Here is a 19,454-nt window from a genome sequence, read left to right as displayed (position 1 = left end):
TAAATTCACATATAGCCTACTGTCTGGCTCTGGTGTGTGTGTGTGTGTGTGTGTGTGTGTGTGTGTGTGTGTGTGTGTGTGTGTGTGTGTTTAGATGATCATCACATTTACCATCTATCCAATAGGTCATAAAGCCTTTGCACAAAAGTTTAATAGTTGGGCTATAAAAAGAAAAAGAGTCAGGTCCTTGTCAAAGTTGGCCTCTTGAAAAGGCCTTGGCTACATCATAGCAATAATGACAATTATACAAACATTTTTTTTTACTAATGGATATAATACTAATGGAGGGTCATCTACACAATGTATAGGCCTAAACAATAATAGGCCTACAAGGATTATGTTGGCTTGTATTCCATCAGTAATGATATTTCCCCATTGATCTATTTGCTATGTTCTTTACTACGCGGAAGGAACCAAGTGCAGAAAAGGGGGCTATCGTGAAACGATACAGAAAGTTGTAGGTCTATTATGTTGTTTATCATGATTTATGTTTGCAAGTCAGATGGGATATATTATCGGATGTATGAAAAATATATATATTGAATGTTTTTTAAGGCAGAATATAGGCAAAATATTAGTCATTAAGTCTATTGGGTATCGAGCGCATAAAATGGTACTTTCTATGGTGTATGAATTCCCCTCTAGTCTTGCTCTTGCGGCTTGTGCTATGCAGTTTCCTGTTCAGGGTCCCCATCAAGAGAGAAACCATGGCGGCCACAGAGATAGCTCGACAAGCGGTGAGTAAAATAATTTAAACATTTCCACGGACATTTCCTACCATAAGGTTGTTTAAAGATCCAAAATAAGCTGCATGAAGGCAATGATTTTTTTAAAAAAGAAAGTCACCATCCTAGATCCTTCCTCGCTACTCGTTGAGTCTATCCACAATATAGGCTATGCTATATGCAAATATGTGATAATTCCTTGGTCGATAGTATTTTGTTTTTTTACGGATAGTAATTGTGGGTTTATTAAGTAGGCTAGGCCTATCCTGGACCTGGCTATCCTTTTTCTTTCCATTTTATGCACTACCCACCATAGCCTATTCATCGTGTTGCGCGTAGATTTCCTGTTTAAAATCACATTTCACTTTTGCTTATCTTATTGGTTAGTTTATCCCAACTGGACGTGGAAAACAGTTCGTTTAGTGCTCTGTTGCTCACTATGTGGATGTATTGCCATTTCACCGCGCGCACAATCATCTTGCACGAGTGCCGTGTGTGATTCCGCTACATTCATTGTTACATGGTTCCGTCCAGTTAGCATGCTGGGCGTTGTCGAATTGGGCTGTTAATAAAAGATGAAAACATGAGTGAATGGTAGCTTAAATGAAGTGGTCTATGTACTAAACTTTAGCAGTACTGAGTGCCTTGACTTAATACCAACCCTATAATAAAGAAGCTAACGTTCCATGGGCGTAACGGACCTATCCAGGCGGCCCTAGCTTAGTATAGCCTAAATTCAGTGTTCACAGATGGGTTCTTCATCTACTCTACGTATTTTGTTCTAGCCTACGTCTGATGAGGTCTGTAATATGCATAAAGTAGCAGGCATGAATGGAAACTGATCTGTTGTGTCATCCTTCCATCTCAAGAAGGACTTCAGCTTTTGGAATGTAACACATGCCTAGCAGCTGAGGGGTGTTTACCCAGTAAACAAGCATTCTGCCTATGTATACTACTACTAGTTCAATTTAAACACTTAACTGAGCCTCCTTGTGACAATGTCCTGGCTACAGTTGGCTCACAGGAAAGTTTTAAAGATAGGCTCTTAACTCCCAGCAAATAGGATGGTGGCTCTATGTAAATGGAGAGGCTAAATAAAAATTGGCCTTTTTCAATGATGGACCTTTGAATAGTTAAACCAGCCTTCAACGTCCCCACCCTTCCTTTATGTAGGAGTTGCTTCTTCCTGCCTAGCAGCATTTGTCTAATAACTGAATTAATCCATAGTTTGTTTTCTGTAGGCTAAGCAATAATTTGTCTGTCATGTCCATATATGTCAAATGTGGTTTGAAACGGCAAGCTGCAGACTTTGTACAAAGCCAACAGGAAATAGGAAGTCTGCACCTCAGTTCCATATTGTTGTTTCAGGTTGTGCTGACTTTTTTTTGTTCTGACACTTTCTTGTTTTAAAGAAGACAATTGTAATATGTTTTGTTTCATTAGTTATCCACAATTCTGTATTTGACCTGCGTACTGCATTTGATGCCATCTCCTGCCCACTTCATGTGGATCAGATGTTTGTCACCACAGTGAAGTAGCATGCTGTATTGTAATTCATAAGTCCCTGTGCGCTAGCCCACTGCCTGTGACCTGAGGACCTGATGTATGTTTTTCCCACAATGTAGGGAGAAGGTGCCCGCGCTGTTCCTCTCGCCGGCCATGTTGGCTTCGATAGCATGCCAGACCAGCTGGTCAACAAGTCGGTCAGCCATGGCTTCTGCTTCAACATCCTCTGCGTTGGTGAGTATGTCATATAGCTCTCCCCCTTTTCCCTGGAGGCAAAATGCTGATCATACGCCTGAATGTTTGCCAGGCCATTCATCTTTAAATGCTCCAGCAACTCTTTGACCCACTTATATTAGCTGACTGGTCAAGTCTAGTTACTGTAACAAAATGTTATGTCAGTCTCCTAGTCAGACTGGTCTAAGAAGCTGTTCAAAGCAATGTTATGTTATGTGTTGTTAACAGATTATTGTGTTGTGCCTCTGTTTCCTTGTTGGTTTGTTGAAGTTGAGATTTTGCGCGTGATAAATTCTTTGTTGTCAGTTGACTGATCATGCAGTCATACCGTTTCAAGGAAAGGTGTTTGTGTTTCCTGTTTCAATCTGCCTTTTGACAGTGTTGATCTTAAGCATCATGAGATTTAGTTGTGACATGTTTACTTCTTTGGAAGTTAGTGAGTAAGACTGTGCTCTTTGTCTTTTGTTCTGGCACTACAGATTGCTAGAAGGATCCTCATTAGCCATGATCAGATTTAACAAGAAAGTTGCTGGCCTAAAAATGACCCCATTGACTATGTAAACATGTTTCCCGTGCAAAAGAAAGCAACACATGACTATAAAGTTTGGTGTTTAGCCAAGCTTAGACTCACAGTTGAGTTCAGCTTTTGAGGCTTGAGTCGTTGAGCTGTGGTGGTGTTGTGTGTGAGTGTGGAGCCATAATGGTAAACCTCATGCTTGTCTTCATTAGGCCTCCTGTTTTGTGTGATTTGCGAGGGGATGTTTATGAAGCCGTCTTATGTCAGAACCGCTCCTTTTAGAAGCTTGAAACTCTGCCAAGGGAGATATCGCAGGCCAGCCAAGTCCCTGCTAGGACAAAAGCAGAGCAACTACTTGACATTGACCTAAAGTGGACTTGGAAACAGGAAGGGACAGACTAACCAAGAGCAGGACTGTCCCATCTTTCCGCTCAGCATTTAGTACACTTTTTTGCCATGAAAGGCCAATTCAGTGTAAGGGCAGTATACTGCAGGCATGCTCTGCATGTCAAATGCACAAGACTCATCTGAGACAGAGAGACTAATGACTCACTCAGAAGTCTGCAGCCAGTGGTTAGTGTGAGCTTGTCATTGTGCACCGGGTGATCTGTGAATCAATCTGTGGTGCTGCCATTTCCTACTCTGCAATATTACATTAATGGCAGACATTCTGCTGCCTCAACACGAACACATTGTGCGCAATGATGTCACATGGACTCTTATCGAATCAAGGTGATGGACAGGTTAATTGTGGGTTTGTATTTATTTTGAAGCTTCAGGTCTTTTGTTTGCATTCTGAGGTTGTCTTGTCCCTCAAAAGAAGCTTACGTCTCACAGCACATGATCATAGTTAAAGTTGTGAAGTTGGGGTGCATAAGGCTTTTCTAAAATTAACATTCTGGTCGTTGCAAAGGTTTCTGTTTCTGAAGTGCTTGAGTGAGGAGGGGCAAAGGAATTAGAAAGTAGATCTGACTGAATGTGAACGTTTTTTTGTGTGTTTGTAGAATGTGAAGAAGTTGGCTTATTGTGTCAACAAAAAAACATACTGAATAGATGTCTCTCATGCTACTGGCAGTCAGTGTGATATTTGCTGGGTGGCGTACTGAACCTTTGCTGTGTCCCGTGTGGTAGGAGAGACAGGCCTGGGGAAGTCGACTCTCATGGATACCCTGTTCAACACCAAGTTTGAGGGGGAGCCCATGCAGCACAACCAGCCTGGGGTGCAGCTCAAGTCCAACACCTACGAGCTGCAGGAGAGCAACGTGCGCCTCAAGCTGAACGTGGTCAACACCGTCGGCTTTGGAGACCAAATCAACAAGGAGGACAGGTGAAAGAGATTTTTGAATCTTTTGAGTTTATTATCTTTTTGTAGATGTCTTGTGTGATGTTTCTGTTGTACACTGTTTCTGACAGACCAAAAGTGACCTAGTTATTGAATTCACTCAGCTTTTGTACAGAACACAGGAAATTATTTACAGGCGTTCTGAGAAGATTATGACTCCTTCCCTCTCGGTTACAAATTCACCATATTGCAATAAACCTCTCCTCTATTATTACTTCACATTATTCCTGTCCCCTAGCGTTGACACTTGATCTATACCCAGCAGAAGAGTAGAGAGGAGACCGATGCTTGAGCTTCATCTAGCCTTGGGCCACCACTCTGCCCACTCTGCCATCCATGTTTTGGGTTGCTCCTGTCAGTGGAGAATAACAGTGTTATTTCATGGGGATGAATGATACTTATCCTGGAGCATAATGACAGCCAGCAAAAAAACCCCGAAGCTTTGTTTCCTCTTGGCCTTTATGTAGATATGGGTGGCTCTATTCCTTGCTACTCTGCCCTGTTTATTTTAGTTTATCTTCAAAGAGCATATCTTGATTTCTTCCCTCAAGCTTCTGGAGTTCTGTCTGATTTCCCCCAGTGAGTGTCCATTCTAAACTCTCAGCAGATTCCTTACACTAGCCTATTGTTGCTATGCCAACTAGCCTCTTGGATGAGCTGTCACTGTTTCCCCTGCCAAAGACACATCTCCATCTTGCAATCCAATACCTCTATGTGCAACATGAAGATGCCTGCAGTGGAGACATCCAAACCAAAATAATGTTTCTTCTTTCAGTGGAGGGAACTGCACCAAGTATAACATTTTTGAAAGGGAATATTTTTGACACTTCATAATAATGATTAATTCTCTGGCTAGAGCCCTATAATTAGATGATACCCGATGATACACTTTAAAAGTTCTGAGCATCCAGAGCCAATATTCTTTAGTCTAACACCATGTACCATTCTTTTCCCCAGTTACAAGCCTATCGTGGAGTTCATTGACACCCAGTTTGAGGCCTACCTCCAGGAGGAGCTCAAGATCAAGCGCACCCTCCACAGCTACCACGACACACGTATCCATACCTGCCTCTATTTCATCTCTCCCACGGGGCACTCGCTTAAATCTCTGGATCTTGTCACCATGAAAAAGCTGGACAGCAAGGTGAGTACTTGAGTGAGAACATGCCCGTGCTGTGCTGTTGGGGTGGCCTTTCCAGGGGTGTGTGAACAGTTTTACAATTTTACACTCGGTTATCCTTGAAATTGGTGTGCTGCGATCGAGGATATCTAGATATGCTCCATTCACTTGACAAAATGGAGAGTTGATTTGGAGCCTCATGAAATGCGTTTGCTGTGGGAGCTTTTAAAGGTCAGAGTGCTGCTGTCGAACTCGAATGCATTTTGTATGGGTCATAAAACCCTTATAGTGGTATCAAGGCAGGCCTTTAATGTGCTGCGGAAACAGACGAGGGGCTCCACTGTGTTCCACTGGGTTTGGGCTGCAGTGTTCAGCGGTGGTGCTCAGCCTCCTGGTCCGTCCCAAGGGCATATGTTTGCAGAGACTCTCTAGAGCTGAACGAAAGGGCCAACATGCCTCTTAGCAGAGCAGCTGTACTCACGAGCAGCCTGTCCTAACACAATAAAGCCAGAACAAAAAATGCTTTAAAAAAAGCCTTCCTGTGTACACAGCACACACGTCTTCACAGACAGCAGCTCCAGGTTGCCCCTCACCACCTGCTGATTGGCTCTTCAGGGGGCCTGGAGAGTAGTGGGTGGGTGGTGTGTGCAAAAGCAGGCTTTGTTTGAGAGGCTTGTGTGGGTGGGCATGTCCACTGCATGCTGGTCTAAAAGCTTCGAGAGGGAAATGTGTGCTAGATGGGATTCCAGTGCTATAGATAGCATCCATACTAGTTATCTCATTTGCAGGCAATTTATGCACAGCTAGATCAACACTGGGAGGTTACTGCACGTTAGTCGCTGACCACATTCTCTTGCTCTACCGTAGGGATGTCACGAGAACCGATACTTGCGATACCTCTCGATTCTAAAATGAAAAAACACCGGCGATGCCTATTTTTTTGAAGCACCGTAAGCACCGACGACAGCATATAAGCATCGGTGCTGCGACTCTTCCGGAACTGATGGGGGCAATAGGCTACAGTGTTTCCCACACATAGGCTAGACTAATTTGTGGCGATGCGCCACAGATTCAGCACCGGCAGCCACATATTGTTTCGTTACTTTTTATTTATTTATTTATCTATTTTTTAACGGTATTGAAAAACACGCAACATTCGTTAAGCTGCATTTCCTTTCCCTGCTCTCCCTCTCTGTCACTCACGCGTCTGTCTCTCATGCACACACATATGCACACACACACAAACTCTCCCCTCCGTGCACACAGCGTCTGTCTCCATGAAAACCAACCAGATCATTCCTGGAAGCGTGGTCGTACTGATGCACCTGACGCCGCACACATTTAATCCAAATAAAACATTCACAATCGTGAACGCAATGACGCACAGAAGACGACTAGCTATTTAAAATCCGGTTAGCATCATTAGCTAGTCTATGCTGCAGACATTAAAACTCTTGCATTCAAGTTGACTGACCATCTCAATACCAATGTTTTTCAACTCCAAGACTTAAAAGGTTCTGTCCCAAGGAGAAAAAGTAGCTTACCTTGAAACTTAAACACATGTGGGGAAACTGAACAGTCCAACCAGTAGAGTAAGATAAGCTTAGCCTGCTACTTTGTTTACAAAATGTTGAGGCTTCAACCAGACAGCTGAATTTAAGAGGTGGAGTTGTAATATGAATAGTAGGCTATAATCTGCATAAAGTTTGCTGCTAATGAAGATCAGAAATTTCATATAGAATGTATAAATAGTTACAGAATGTGTGTGTGTTTCAAATAAAGACTTTACATCTTGTAAAAAAAAATCATTCACATTGTATGAAAGCAGAGCGATAAAAAGGCGATGCAAGTTGTTGGTTTTTATACAATCCATTAGAAAAGTGATTTAATTATGTGTAAGCCTATGTGATATGCTCGCAATTGGATACTGTATTCTGTTATGCTCTGTATGTTATAGAAATTATATTTCAGTGTTCTGCAAATATTTCAATAAAGAAATTCATTAAGTACATGGGATTTTAGAAAATCCTTTTTTTAACGATAGTATCGAATTTGGCATCGAGAATCGTGTAATTTTACTGGTATTGGCACCGACTACTGATTTTTTGGTATCGTGACACCCCTACTCTACCGTATGTGCACTTCTCTTTGCATTTTAAATATTTGTGATTCTTTATTATTAATGCATCCCATTTCCAAGGCACTTGTGAAAGATAGGAAGAATGATGAGCAACACTGATTCTATCCCTCTCATTGGCTGTGTGTAGTGAAAAGCAGTGTTTTCCTTGAGTTACAAGCAACCCTCCAGGGGTTTTAAAAGAGACAAATGTTTTGGATTTAATTTCCAAGTGATATTTTTGTGAGCTAGATCATTCAGTGAGGCATGAAGAGAGAAGCTCGGGGTCTATTTATATCAGGGCTGGGCCAGATGTTCCTGAGCATTCTCGGAGACACTCACATTCAGTTTTAATGGCCTGCCCACAAGAGCGAGAGAGCTGCTGCACCATACTGAAGTGACATTGCACCCTAAATCACCACCAGTCTGCCCATGTAGAATGCCAGGCAAATGTATAGGGTAGACACAGGAGATGTGTTTGAGTTCAGTGGCTCTGTGTAAACAGTTCGGCTTGGGTCGGCAGATGTTTTGCCTCAAAAAAGAAAAGATAAATGGTGCATCAAGCTGTGTGTGTGACCTAGCCTGGCAAGCCAAACTATACATTAAATGTATAGTCCGGAGTCGGACCATTCACAGAGCTGAAGCCTGTGGGTGGGATGAACCGGTGTCTCTCATACTGCCTCTGCACTTAATAGGCCAGCACTTGTGACCAATCGTAGCCGGTTGGCAAAACGGCAAATACATCCTTCTTTAAAAGGAATGACTTGAGTGCTTTTTCTTATCAACCTTCAAAGAAAAGCCCAAGTCTAACTCTTCCAAAGCCGATTCAAACTAGCGCGCTTCGTTAGCCTCATCCATCTTCGTTGTTCTCTATGGTTGCTCTGCTATCTCGCTGTTTCGCAGCTCTGTCGTCACCGCACTAAGGTGGGCTCAAGGACTCGGTACACAGATAAAGTGTTCTGATTTGACCGGCTGCCTTGGTGCCGGACGCAGGATTGGCCTTAACTGTGTGACCCTAGACCATTTTTTGCCGCTAGGGTGCGTCTAGATTTCTAGGCTAGAAAATACCTTAAACAAGTGATCAGAATGCATGAATGATTTGCCTGGATTGGTTACTCTCTCAAAGAACTGTCATCTGAGAACATGCACCTCTGATTGCAAACAAGACACGCTTAAATGTACTTACAAAATGTTAAGTCCGTAAGAAATGTCACTCCAGAAAATAGATCTACCTGATCATTTTACTGGTTATTACACAGTTACACTTCTGTATTGGTATTGATGAGTTTCATTTCCCTTTATTCATCAAATCTTTTTGGATCAATGTCTATTGAATGTCATTAACACCGAACTCTCCTCTCTAGGTCAACATCATCCCTATCATTGCCAAATCAGATGCCATTTCTAAGAGTGAGCTCACCAAATTTAAGATCAAGATTACAAGTGAGCTAGTCAGCAATGGAGTCCAGATATACCAATTCCCCACAGATGACGAGACCGTGGCTGAGATCAACTCCACCATGAATGTAAGATGCTCTCATTCATAACTTAGTCTATGTATCTAGCATTCCATAGCAACAAGTAGTGTCAGAATTGTTCTTGTTATAGATTTTAGCATTGTATGGTACATTTTCGTATAGTTAAAGTCATTCAGATAACTGCAGTTATTACCTAGTTTGTAGTCCGTATGGCAGATTTCACTGGGTAGACTGGGAGAGACCCCATCTGGTGTCCAGTTCCTCTGCTTTGGACCTCAGTCAGGAAATGGCACCACAAAGACAGAGGAATGCAGTGGGAATCATTCTCACTCCAGGAAGTGTTTTGCGTGGGAAAAGCCCTCGACTGGGCCCCACAAGCTACTCTGTGTGCAGGGCTGGGCCATGAGCAGAGACATGAAGGGACACACAGTGCTGTGAAATCCATCAGTTCCTCAAGACCCGACGCCTCTCTTCTGCATAGCTAACCCAACGCGAGGTCATGAGCCTTGCAAGAAGAGCACAAGTCCCCTCAGGCTCAGATAAGAAGTATTCTTAGCCTTCCTGCTCAGCTGCCCTGTTATTGTGGGCCGTCACTAAGCCTGGCCTTGTGTCTGGGACACACATGACACCCACTTCCTCTCTGAGGAAAGATCCCTCTGCCCATATCTCATTAGCTGCTGGGTGGATGCCATGTTGCAAGCGTGCATGGTGTTAGTGAGAAGATCCTCCTCTGTCTCCGGTCAACAGAAACAACGTTTCTACCACAAAGTTGACAAAGTTTTAATATAAGGGTTCTTTGTGAGCAAGACCCAGTGTTAGTCTGTGGGTCACTCCTAGATAATGTTTAATGAATGTGGCTGACAGAAGGTTATCGTGTCTCATGTACTTCCTGATCTCAACATTCCTCTGCCAGATAGTGTGTGTGTCTGTGTGTTTGTGTGTGTTTGTGTTTGTTTCTGAGTCAATATCTGTGTCTTCTACAGGGCCATTTACCGTTCGCTGTTGTGGGCAGCACTGAGGAAGTGAAGATTGGGAACAAGATGGTGAGAGCGAGGCAGTACCCCTGGGGGACAGTGCAGGGTAAGCAGTGCTCACGTCCTGCAGAGGAAATGAGACGGTTGCCTCCCACCCTCCCCGGCCATGACCTGTGGCTCCGTGCGCTCACACTAAATATGTGCGGCTGGTCCCACTCCCAGAGACCAGATATTGCTGTAACATCTTTTAAACAACTTCCCTTGATTCATTCCCCCTCCACGCCCACAGCTGTCAAAAGCTCCACCAGCGACAGAGTTATTCCATCGAGTGCTACATAAATAGAGCGACCACACTGACCATGCTACATGTGAACGCATTGATTTGAAAGATTTATCCAGTGTGTGGACATGGAAACACTGTTAGATAGACAGCCCCACTCATATGGCAGATGGCTAATAGCCATGCCTCTGATGGAGGCGCACTGGAGCGGATTCCAGCCAGAACAGGACCAGATGTGGGCCAGAGCTGCTCCAGGGTCTGCTCCGAGTTTACATTCTAAGAATAGAAACAGTCGCCTGAGTCATTGCTCTCAAAGATGCTCTGCCCTCATTTCCCCTACTCTCTCTCTTTCTCTCTCTCTCTCTCTCTCTCTCTTTCTCTCTCTCTCTCTCTCTCTCTCTCTCTTCCTCTATCTTTCTCTCTGTCTCTCTGTCGTTCTCTCACTGCCTTCCTCACTTCAGTCACGCCTTACTCGCTCTGTGCATGCACTGCACTGGGGGCTGGGTGTCCTGAGACCAGGGCGGTTGTAGCTCTATGGAGGATAAATACAATAGTGTTAGCCTGGGGCCGTCTCTGACATTGTGCAGTGGCTCCTTTTCAGTGACCACATGCTGCCATGGGCTTGTGCACGTGGGCAAAAGCACAGAGTCACATACTGGGCAAAGTGATCGACCTCCTAAGGGTACATGAATGGAGCTTATCTGCATTATTGAGCTCCAGTGTATGTGTGTGTGTGTATGCATTTATGTGTGAGATAGAAGGCACAAACCATTCATTCAACATATGCATTAGCTATCCTCAAATCATGTCTCTTTAACTTATTTAGCTGTGAAAACATATTTTGTGTTTGTAGCTAGTTTGTTGGCTTAGCTGGTGAATTTTAGCATGTATGCATTTTATATGTATGTACAGTATATATCCATCCCAATGATGGCAAACTATCTAATGGATTACCTGAACTTATAGTGATGACTATGAGCTCTGTGAACTGTTTTGGTACAACAAAATCACTCATCTTCAGGTGCTTGTTGACAGCGATGTCATCGAACAGGAGACTGGTTTGCCAACATTGAGTAAGCCAGTGCACATAGCCCGTGATTTACTGTTTATGCCAAGCTGGGGGTTAAATGTCCGTGTTGTCTTGTTACTGTTGGCAGTGGAGAACGAGAACCATTGTGACTTTGTGAAGCTGCGGGAGATGCTGATCCGGGTGAACATGGAGGACCTGCGGGAGCAGACGCACACGCGCCACTACGAGCTCTACCGCCGCTGCAAGCTGGAGGAGATGGGCTTCAAGGACACCGACCCCGACAGCAAACCCTTCAGGTGAGGGTCCAAGCCTTTACTCCCCTGATACACGGATTGTGTAAAACTGCGCTCTGTCGGCCCTACCTTTTAAAGTAGTAGTCTACAGCTGTTTCTCAGATCTGCTCAGCAAGTTTCATATTACTGTGAAGAATGATTTCTGTTGAAGTTGTAAGCTGCCAATGGTGTGACTATGGCACATGAGGTCTCCTTGTGTTGACTGTGTGTGTGTGTGTGTGTGTGTGTGTGTGTGTGTGTGTGTGTGTGTGTGTGTGTGTGTGTGTGTGTGTGTGTGTGTGTGTGTGTGTGTGTGTGTGTGTGTGTGTGTGTGTGTGTGTGTGTGTGTGTGTGTGTGTGTGTGTGTCTGCAGTCTGCAGGAGACGTATGAGGCCAAGAGGAACGAGTTCATGGGAGAGCTTCAGAAGAAGGAGGAGGAGATGCGGCAGATGTTTGTGCAGCGAGTGAAGGAGAAAGAGGCCGAGCTGAAGGAGGCTGAGAAGGAGGTCAGTGTGGAAGTCTCCAGGGGTCTGCGGTGGCTGTTTCAGGTTTCAGCCAGAACTTTGAGCTACATTTGGTCTGTTTCTGCTGAGGCAGTAGTGTGTGTCGCAATGTGAATGATTCAGCTAATAATGAATAACTAAGGCCCATGGCCTTCACTGACTATGAATAAAGAATGTTATGGTATGTTTTGCAATGTTGCAAGGTGAACTGAAAGCATGGTACATATTAAGCGGAATGAGCAACATGACAGGACTAAGTCTTTACTTGTAGAATAAGAATTAAAAACTGAAGTGTGCTTTCAGTGTTATCTGTTCCTGTATGCAATGGATGTAAACAACTCTTGTCAACCTCTCGGTGCAGCTGCATGAGAAGTTTGATCGTCTGAAGAAGCTGCACCAGGACGAGAAGAAGAAGCTGGAGGACAAGAAGAAGTCCCTGGACGATGAGCTCAACACCTTCAAGCAGAAGAAGACCGCTGCTGAGCTCCTGCAGTCCCAGGCTCAACAGGCAGGGGGCTCCACCACACTCAAGAGGGACAAAGAGAGGAAAAAGTAAGTAAAAGTGCTCCTTCCTCTCTTTTGTCTCGTCACTGTTACACTGTCTAAATGTGGGGCTGACCACATATTTACACAGCTAGATCGCATCCAGTTTCACTTAGTTGGAGCAGGTCTCATCACTAACCACATCTAATGACACTGTTGAATTAGTCTTGGTAAAAGAACACAAGTATTTTTGGATTATTTTTTTTATGGCAATTCATTGCATAAAACGTGTACTGTGGCATCATGGCCAAAATAAGAGAATTGCATTTATGGATGTTAGTATAATTAAAGCTTTCAAACCATTTATTAATACTATTCTAAGACAATCAAAGCTTTTAAACCACTCACTGACACTATATTTGAGATGATTAATTATGCCTTCTTTCACCTTCATAACGGTTGGTTCCACTAACCATGTCAAACACTGTGGCATTGTTAATGAATGATGACCAGGACTAGTTGATACTAAACAAAGTCAAGATGAAAGACCGCTTCCCATCAGCATGTTCATCATGAATCTGATTTTAAGCTCTGAAAGTACTACTTGGTAATATTGACACTACTTTATGGTAGACAACAATGACACAAAACATTAATGACATGTTAAGGGATAAGAGAGGGTTGTATTCAACGCTGTCTGGAAACACACCAGGGTATTCATTTTTCATCTGGTAGATTAGTAGATCTTTCAGATAATAAATAGCACCTCCCTGAATGATTTAAATGCAGACTGATGTCTTGCGTTTTGCACAATCTCTGATTGTTTTGAAGATAACCACTTTCTAATCATGTTGGTAATCACTGCTGATTGTGTATTCAAGCTGATTTGACTCCAACATCTGACCAAGGAAGACACTTGCACTGAGAAGGTTCATTTTTGTCTTTCATTTAATTGATTTTATTCTTTCACGGTTCTTTCATTCCCTGCTGTTTCTCTTCTCCCAGCTTCCCCTAGTTGTCCAGGCGGCCATATTGTAGCTCAGCCACTGTGCACCACCCCACTGTCTCTATGTGATGTCTGTAGGTTACTGATCAAACACTAGATCATGCTCTTAGCATAGAGGGGGATCCTCCCTTTCTCTTTTCTGGAACACCAAGGATATTTGAAAGTACATTTGATTGTTTTTTTTACAGTTACTACAAGACAAGAGCATCGTCCCATGTGACTTGTAGTGTTTGAGATGTAACATACATATTATGTTATGTATGTGTATGTATAACATGTATGTATGTATGTATGTATGTGTGTGTCACCTGTCTTGCCCATGCTGTTTTCCAGTTAACCCTTCACCTGCTCCCTGCATGCTGCATGAACCCCCGTAACTGGTAAGGCTGCTGTAGTTCTCCAGTTACTAAAGCATCAGCCACAGACTCCTCAGGACATTGTGCCACATGTCCAACTACTTATCTGCTTGATACTTATGTGCTTGGCCACATTGGTGGCATTTAGGGAATGTGTTTTGAAAAAAAGACATTAATCTGAACGTAATACCAGTGACCCAACCCACACAGTACACTGTGGCGATGCCAACATTGCCAGATATCTGCCAGGGGAATGTTTTTTATGTAGAGAATGCATGCCATCCATTTATGCCATAGTCGGGCAGGGCGGATTGACGTTGGGCTGCGCCTGTGCCAAGGAGTGAGTGTATAGTGGCAGTTTATCACTGGGCCCCCCCTCACCACTCCATCTGTGCCCTCCAGTCCACTACAGTGTACAGTTGTGTGCCCTGCGCCTGCCCTCCCATGGCTGCACACAAAAGGCCATTCACTGGGGCCGCTCCCACATTAGGCTCACACTGCTGCGTTGCCCCCCCACCAGATAATACTGCTGTTCATGGCGGAGCAGACCCCATGCCAACCCCCTCCCCAGTCTGCGCATGAAGGCAAACCAAATGCGCTGGGGTTAAGCTATCCTCATTGATCTGGGCAGAGCAGGCAGGGGGTGGTCAGTGGGGGTGGGGGGGGGGACTTGACATCTGCTTCACAATCTGGTGTCCAGCCACAGCCTTGTGCTGCACATCAGCCTGGTCAGAAGAGGCCCACTGTGCCTGTGGCTCTGATGGGAACTCATTTGTCTGGCAGGAAGGGAGAGAGCTGGCCAGCTGAAGTAAAGCAGAGAGGGCTTACTACGCGCTGTAAACTGCTCTGCCTGAAAGCAGACAGCTTGTCAGTCCAAAAAAGCCATCTAGTGACACAAGTAGTTACGTGTGTTGCAGAAGTCAAAAAGATGACATTGTGGTGGAATGTTTGTGTGGGAGCGCATTTGATACACCCTTTCCTTGTTGGCCTCACTCAATGCAAAGCCAATTGGTGATGTGAATGCATGATGCCACTTACTAACATGACCTTCTCTTGTGATCTCTGTAACCTTGTATGTATGTACATGTTGCTGTTTTCCAAAGGGAACAATAATCCTCCTTCTCTCTTTGCAGTTCAGGATTCCTGTAGAAAGTGCTCCTTCCGCCCGCTGTGAAAGAGTTTACACCCCATATCTCCTGAGCCATGCTGTCCTTTGCCTCCTCCCCCATTCCCCATCCCCCCGACCCCTCCTCCCTCCCCTGCTCTGAGGCTGGATCCCCATAGATGTGAATGGAATCCTTAACTCAAATGCCTTTCTTTTATACTGAACAGTTGTCTCTGAAGAGCCAGTCAGCCCCATCCCACTTCCCAGAGAAGCTAGCATTTTGAACTGTATGTTTGTTGTTGTTCTGACGAAAGGCCTGTAGATCTGCATGATTTGAGTGTGTTCTAACCGTAACGTGCACCTGTGACCCCAGTTAACAGGCAGGAGTTCATAAGGCAGGCTAAATGAGGGCAAACATCAGCTGTAGGACCGACTGGACATTGCACACCCCTTGCAGGCTGTGCTGTTAAAACTGGGTGTGGCGGCATATCTCTGCAGCCATGCCATTCTTACACTGCCATGTTTGGGAAAATTCTTTTAAAAATCAGAAAATGCTGGCGTGTGATTTCCCAGTGTTCATAGGACCATTTGGAAGACAGTGGTATGGGACGGCATGCTGATGTTTGTGCCCATTTTAGACTGGTGCATGTGCAGTTAGTTGTTAAGGGCCTCAGTCAGTTTCTATCATACCTCATTGTCATTTTTTACTTGCTAAAAGCACACTTATGTTAGCTTCATTAGCTTCCACGTTGGGACATTTGAGCCAAATGTGAACAACTTTTTATATTGTTTTCATTGCATTTTTAAACTAGTTGTGATTTATGTGAAGTCCACTTGGCGGTGTGGTCCTCTCGTTTCAGAACAAAAAGTGACTATTAAACAGGAGCCAGTATTGCACTTATATCAGTGTACACTCCCTAAAAAGCGTTTAAATCTCTTTAAAAATAAAATGTTATATTTACCAAACATGTAAATTGTTGTAGAAGTTATTGTGTATCATGTCTTAACACATATGGTTACTCCCAATCTATTCAAGTGACCTTTCAGTCATTTTATGCTTTCTGAGCGCTTCCGTGTATGTTGCATACCATGGGTGAGCTCCTCAAGCACAGCAGCTGGTTCTCATTGCATGTTTTTAAATGAACATGCGAATGAATGCCTGTTAGTTTGAGTAACTCACAATGGGCATGTTTTTCAACATGTGGTAGATACGTGAATCTGATTCCTCTTCAGTGCAAACAAACATACATACATCCTATACAGTGCTGTTATGAACATTGTTATTGTCTGTTTATTAGGTTAATGCTGTATATGGTGTATGACTTGCTTAGACACAACAATGTAGCCCAAGTAGTTGGTTCATTAGCGTAACTAAATGGTCAGGGGAAGGTCTTATTGGTCAGATAATGAGGCAATACACAGAAATATGTACAACTCCACATTTAAGTTACAAAACACTTTTTTGTGAAAATTGTGAACCTGGTATCTGCTGTGGTGGCAACGTTTCCTCTGTTTATTTGCTGAGCGAAGTCACTCGGCAGCTCCACAGAGGAGCCGCCTCCTGCTGTAGCTACTGCGGTCAGTGTGGGGTTTGCGATGGGTTTGCCCTCTCACTCCAGCACAGACCCACTGGGGCAGCACTAGTGTGTCATACTGTGTCCTGTGCCTGTCTCATTGCTTACTGCTATGTGTGTATTTACTTTCCTTTGCAGTAATCCCTGGCTCTGCACAGAGTAGGTCCTCCACCCCCCAAGCTTTGCTATGGGACCAGACCTTGGCTTTTGTTGGTCAGCTCTACCGTTAGGCCGAGGGGGAGCAGAGTGGACACCATCCCTCTGGGTTTCCACGGGTTTCTTTCCTTTTAGCCAGCAGGCCTGGGGTGTTTTTGCTCTGGATTATTACTGGGTCTTTCACTGCAGCACTTACTAACCGCATATATATCTGTGCTTTTGGCAAAGCTTCTGTGTTCTGTGTCCTGTTTTGCTATGCTGTGACTAACATGCATTGTGGCGTTTGTATGGCTTGTGTTATTCCAGAAACAAACTATATGCTTCTAATGCTTCTTTACAGCAACCAGCTTGGTATTTACTATGTTCCATGTATCAAGTAAAAGCGATGCTCAGTGCACATAATGATGACATGTCCTTTTTCTGAAAGGATTAAGCTATTTATTTTCTTTCTATCTGAAATAGGCTGCATCGCCATACATATCTGACACAATATCTACACGCTTTGTAGTTCAGCTGATGATATAGCATGTTAATCAGTCAGCTGCTGCTTCACGTTGTACACAGTGCTTTACAGAGAACCTCACTGGCTTGTTTCACACAAACATCGGGGATCCACTGAATTCCTGTATGCTCCTATAGTCCTGTGCTGTTGCTCTTCCTGGCAGCTTTTTGCATTTCTATTAACACGTTTGTGTCTATTTCTCTCTCCTCCTCTTCTCTCTCTAGCTTCTTCTAATCTGTCTTGGCCACCTGTCTGAAGAGGGGACTGCAGCTTCTACAACAACTAAGCATCCGTTTCCCCCTCTAGTCTTTCTCACTCCGTCAGCCATTTTTTTTTAATAAACTCCCTTACTGTCTGCTCTGCTGAACATGGCCTTATGTGGGCTTTACATGGTATTTTTTGACAAGCAAAGTTCAGCTGCTTAATTAGGACACGCCACTCAAAGCCACACTGTCTGTCTTATGATGTTGCGAGAGAGGATCAGAGTCCTTGGTGGAGACTCTCATCCCCGTTTGAAATGTACTAACCCTGGAGAGACACTACATGGGACGGTACATTGTCACACATAAGCCTTTTGAGTTGTTTTGTACTTTACACCTAATGGCTGTTAGAAACATCATGCTCATACAGGATTCATATTTTTTTGGAAATCCAAATTCTAAAATCCATGACTGGATCATCTGTTTATTATAGGCATTAAGCACTGAGTAGGTATCCCTTTTTAATTGTCTGATAATTTGTGTCTTAAGTTCATCCTGAAAAATGCTAATTTAATCTGAACATATGGTTCATGAATATATGTTTCCTGGGTGTTTAACCCTATCCCTACAACTGTGAACATTATGGCTTTGAGATTACCAGAGCCAAAGAAGACATGCTTCTGTGTTGCCGTGCTAAAAGCGGAATACTGCATGTCATCTTAAACGAAATGCCAATGAAAATGACCCATACAACTGTAACTACTCTGAACAAGGTTGTTATGATAATCACTGACAGCTATACAAAGAATAGTAATTGTTAGGATTACAAACTGAGAACCTTATGATAATTACATAAAATACCATGTAGGACACATTTGACGCCTTTCACAATTGTTGCTTTGTGGCATACAAATGTTGCATGCATTTTAAACACTTTTATTGAATATAAAAGTTTTTTTTTCAGTCTACTCTTTTCGCCCTATTAAGTATTTAGTTTGTCATCCAAAATTCCCTCTTAATATTTTTTGTATATTTATTCTGGTTGTAATGTGCATATACATTTTCTCCACAGATGTCAGCACCCATTTTGCTAATGTTTCAATTATATAGTTGGATTAGGGTGGGGATGGGGTGTAAAAGCCAAATGCAAGAAACAGATATTCATGCATTTATATATAATTTATAAGGATCTATTTTGTGTATTGAAGTGGAGACATGTTATTATGGTAAATGAGTATTGGGAAGTGAGTTTCTGTGTAAACATTATGGTGTCAAGAATGACCATACATTTTTCCAACGTCCGTCATATTTGCCCTACCCTGCCAAGAGCAAGACATACCACAAAAATACCACAGACTTGTGTAATATTTAACTGTAGTTGGACTCCATTGGTGTACATTTTCAATAAAATTATAATAAAATAAAGGTGTTTTTATTTTAAGATCAGATCATGCACAATGATTCAACACATTGTTGATGCTTATAGTCATAATGATAAGACTTCATAGTCATAGATATCTAGATAGCTGTGAAGTAAACTGAGGAGCTGAAGTGAAGGTAATTGTTTGGGTTGTAGCTGTGAAATAGATATAAATTTAACAATATTTATTAAAGAAAAAAAGAAACACCCAAGGCATGCTTTTTCATAGGACTGATTTAAAGTATTGTACATGCAACAAGCTTAAAGGGTTGATCTGATATTGCATTGTGCCATCACCATTTTGGCCAGGTAAACACAATATTTCATAAACTACTGAAGAAATCGGATATCCTCTTCAGTGTAAAGAATTTTAAAAAGACATCTTATATGCTCCAAATAACAACACCCCTCAACGTCTTAATATGGATGAGACTGCCTCTACGTCACGACTAAAGAGTTAAATGAACCAAAATGTCATCTGATTCTACTCACTGAGGACTGGCACACCTAGACACTAAAGAGCTGCAGCCAAAGATCCTTCCTCCGCTTTAACCC

General features: G+C 43.2%; 1 protein-coding gene across 6 annotated transcripts; it reads left to right on the top strand.

The window, feature by feature from the left end:
* Nucleotides 1-632: 632 nt before the first annotated feature.
* On the top strand, nt 633-17,614 carry septin6 (septin 6). Of its 6 annotated transcripts, none has more exons than XM_062523989.1 (11): nt 633-737; nt 2,351-2,465; nt 4,114-4,309; nt 5,282-5,468; nt 8,925-9,086; nt 10,022-10,118; nt 11,450-11,618; nt 11,968-12,100; nt 12,459-12,649; nt 13,920-13,966; nt 17,504-17,614. In XM_062523989.1, exons 1-10 carry the CDS (start codon nt 708-710, stop codon nt 13,921-13,923), a joined length of 1,284 nt encoding a protein of 427 aa, XP_062379973.1. In that variant the 5' UTR covers nt 633-707; the 3' UTR covers nt 13,924-13,966; nt 17,504-17,614. The 6 variants fall into 6 exon arrangements, with proteins under 6 accessions (XP_062379973.1, XP_062379972.1, XP_062379974.1 ...); XM_062523988.1 differs by lacking the exon at nt 17,504-17,614 and adding an exon at nt 15,076-16,013; XM_062523990.1 differs by lacking the exons at nt 13,920-13,966; nt 17,504-17,614 and adding exons at nt 13,462-13,509; nt 15,076-16,013.
* The last annotated feature ends 1,840 nt before the right edge of the window (nt 17,615-19,454 follow it).

This window comes from Sardina pilchardus, chromosome 21 (assembly GCF_963854185.1).
Source record: "Sardina pilchardus chromosome 21, fSarPil1.1, whole genome shotgun sequence".
Taxonomy (NCBI): Eukaryota; Metazoa; Chordata; class Actinopteri; order Clupeiformes; family Clupeidae; genus Sardina; species Sardina pilchardus.
The sequence above is the reverse complement of the archived record's forward strand: the minus strand, read 5'-3'. Positions and strand labels throughout refer to the sequence as shown.

Excerpts from the sequence above, each read along its gene's own strand:
- septin6 (XM_062523985.1), top strand. The coding sequence starts at position 708 with ATGGCGGCCACAGAGATAGCTCGACAAGCG. Across the intron at positions 12,101-12,458 it reads TGAAGGAGGCTGAGAAGGAG|CTGCATGAGAAGTTTGATCG; the intron begins GTCAGTGTGGAA and ends CTCTCGGTGCAG. Across the intron at positions 12,650-16,759 it reads AGGGACAAAGAGAGGAAAAA|TAATCCCTGGCTCTGCACAG; the intron begins GTAAGTAAAAGT and ends TTTCCTTTGCAG.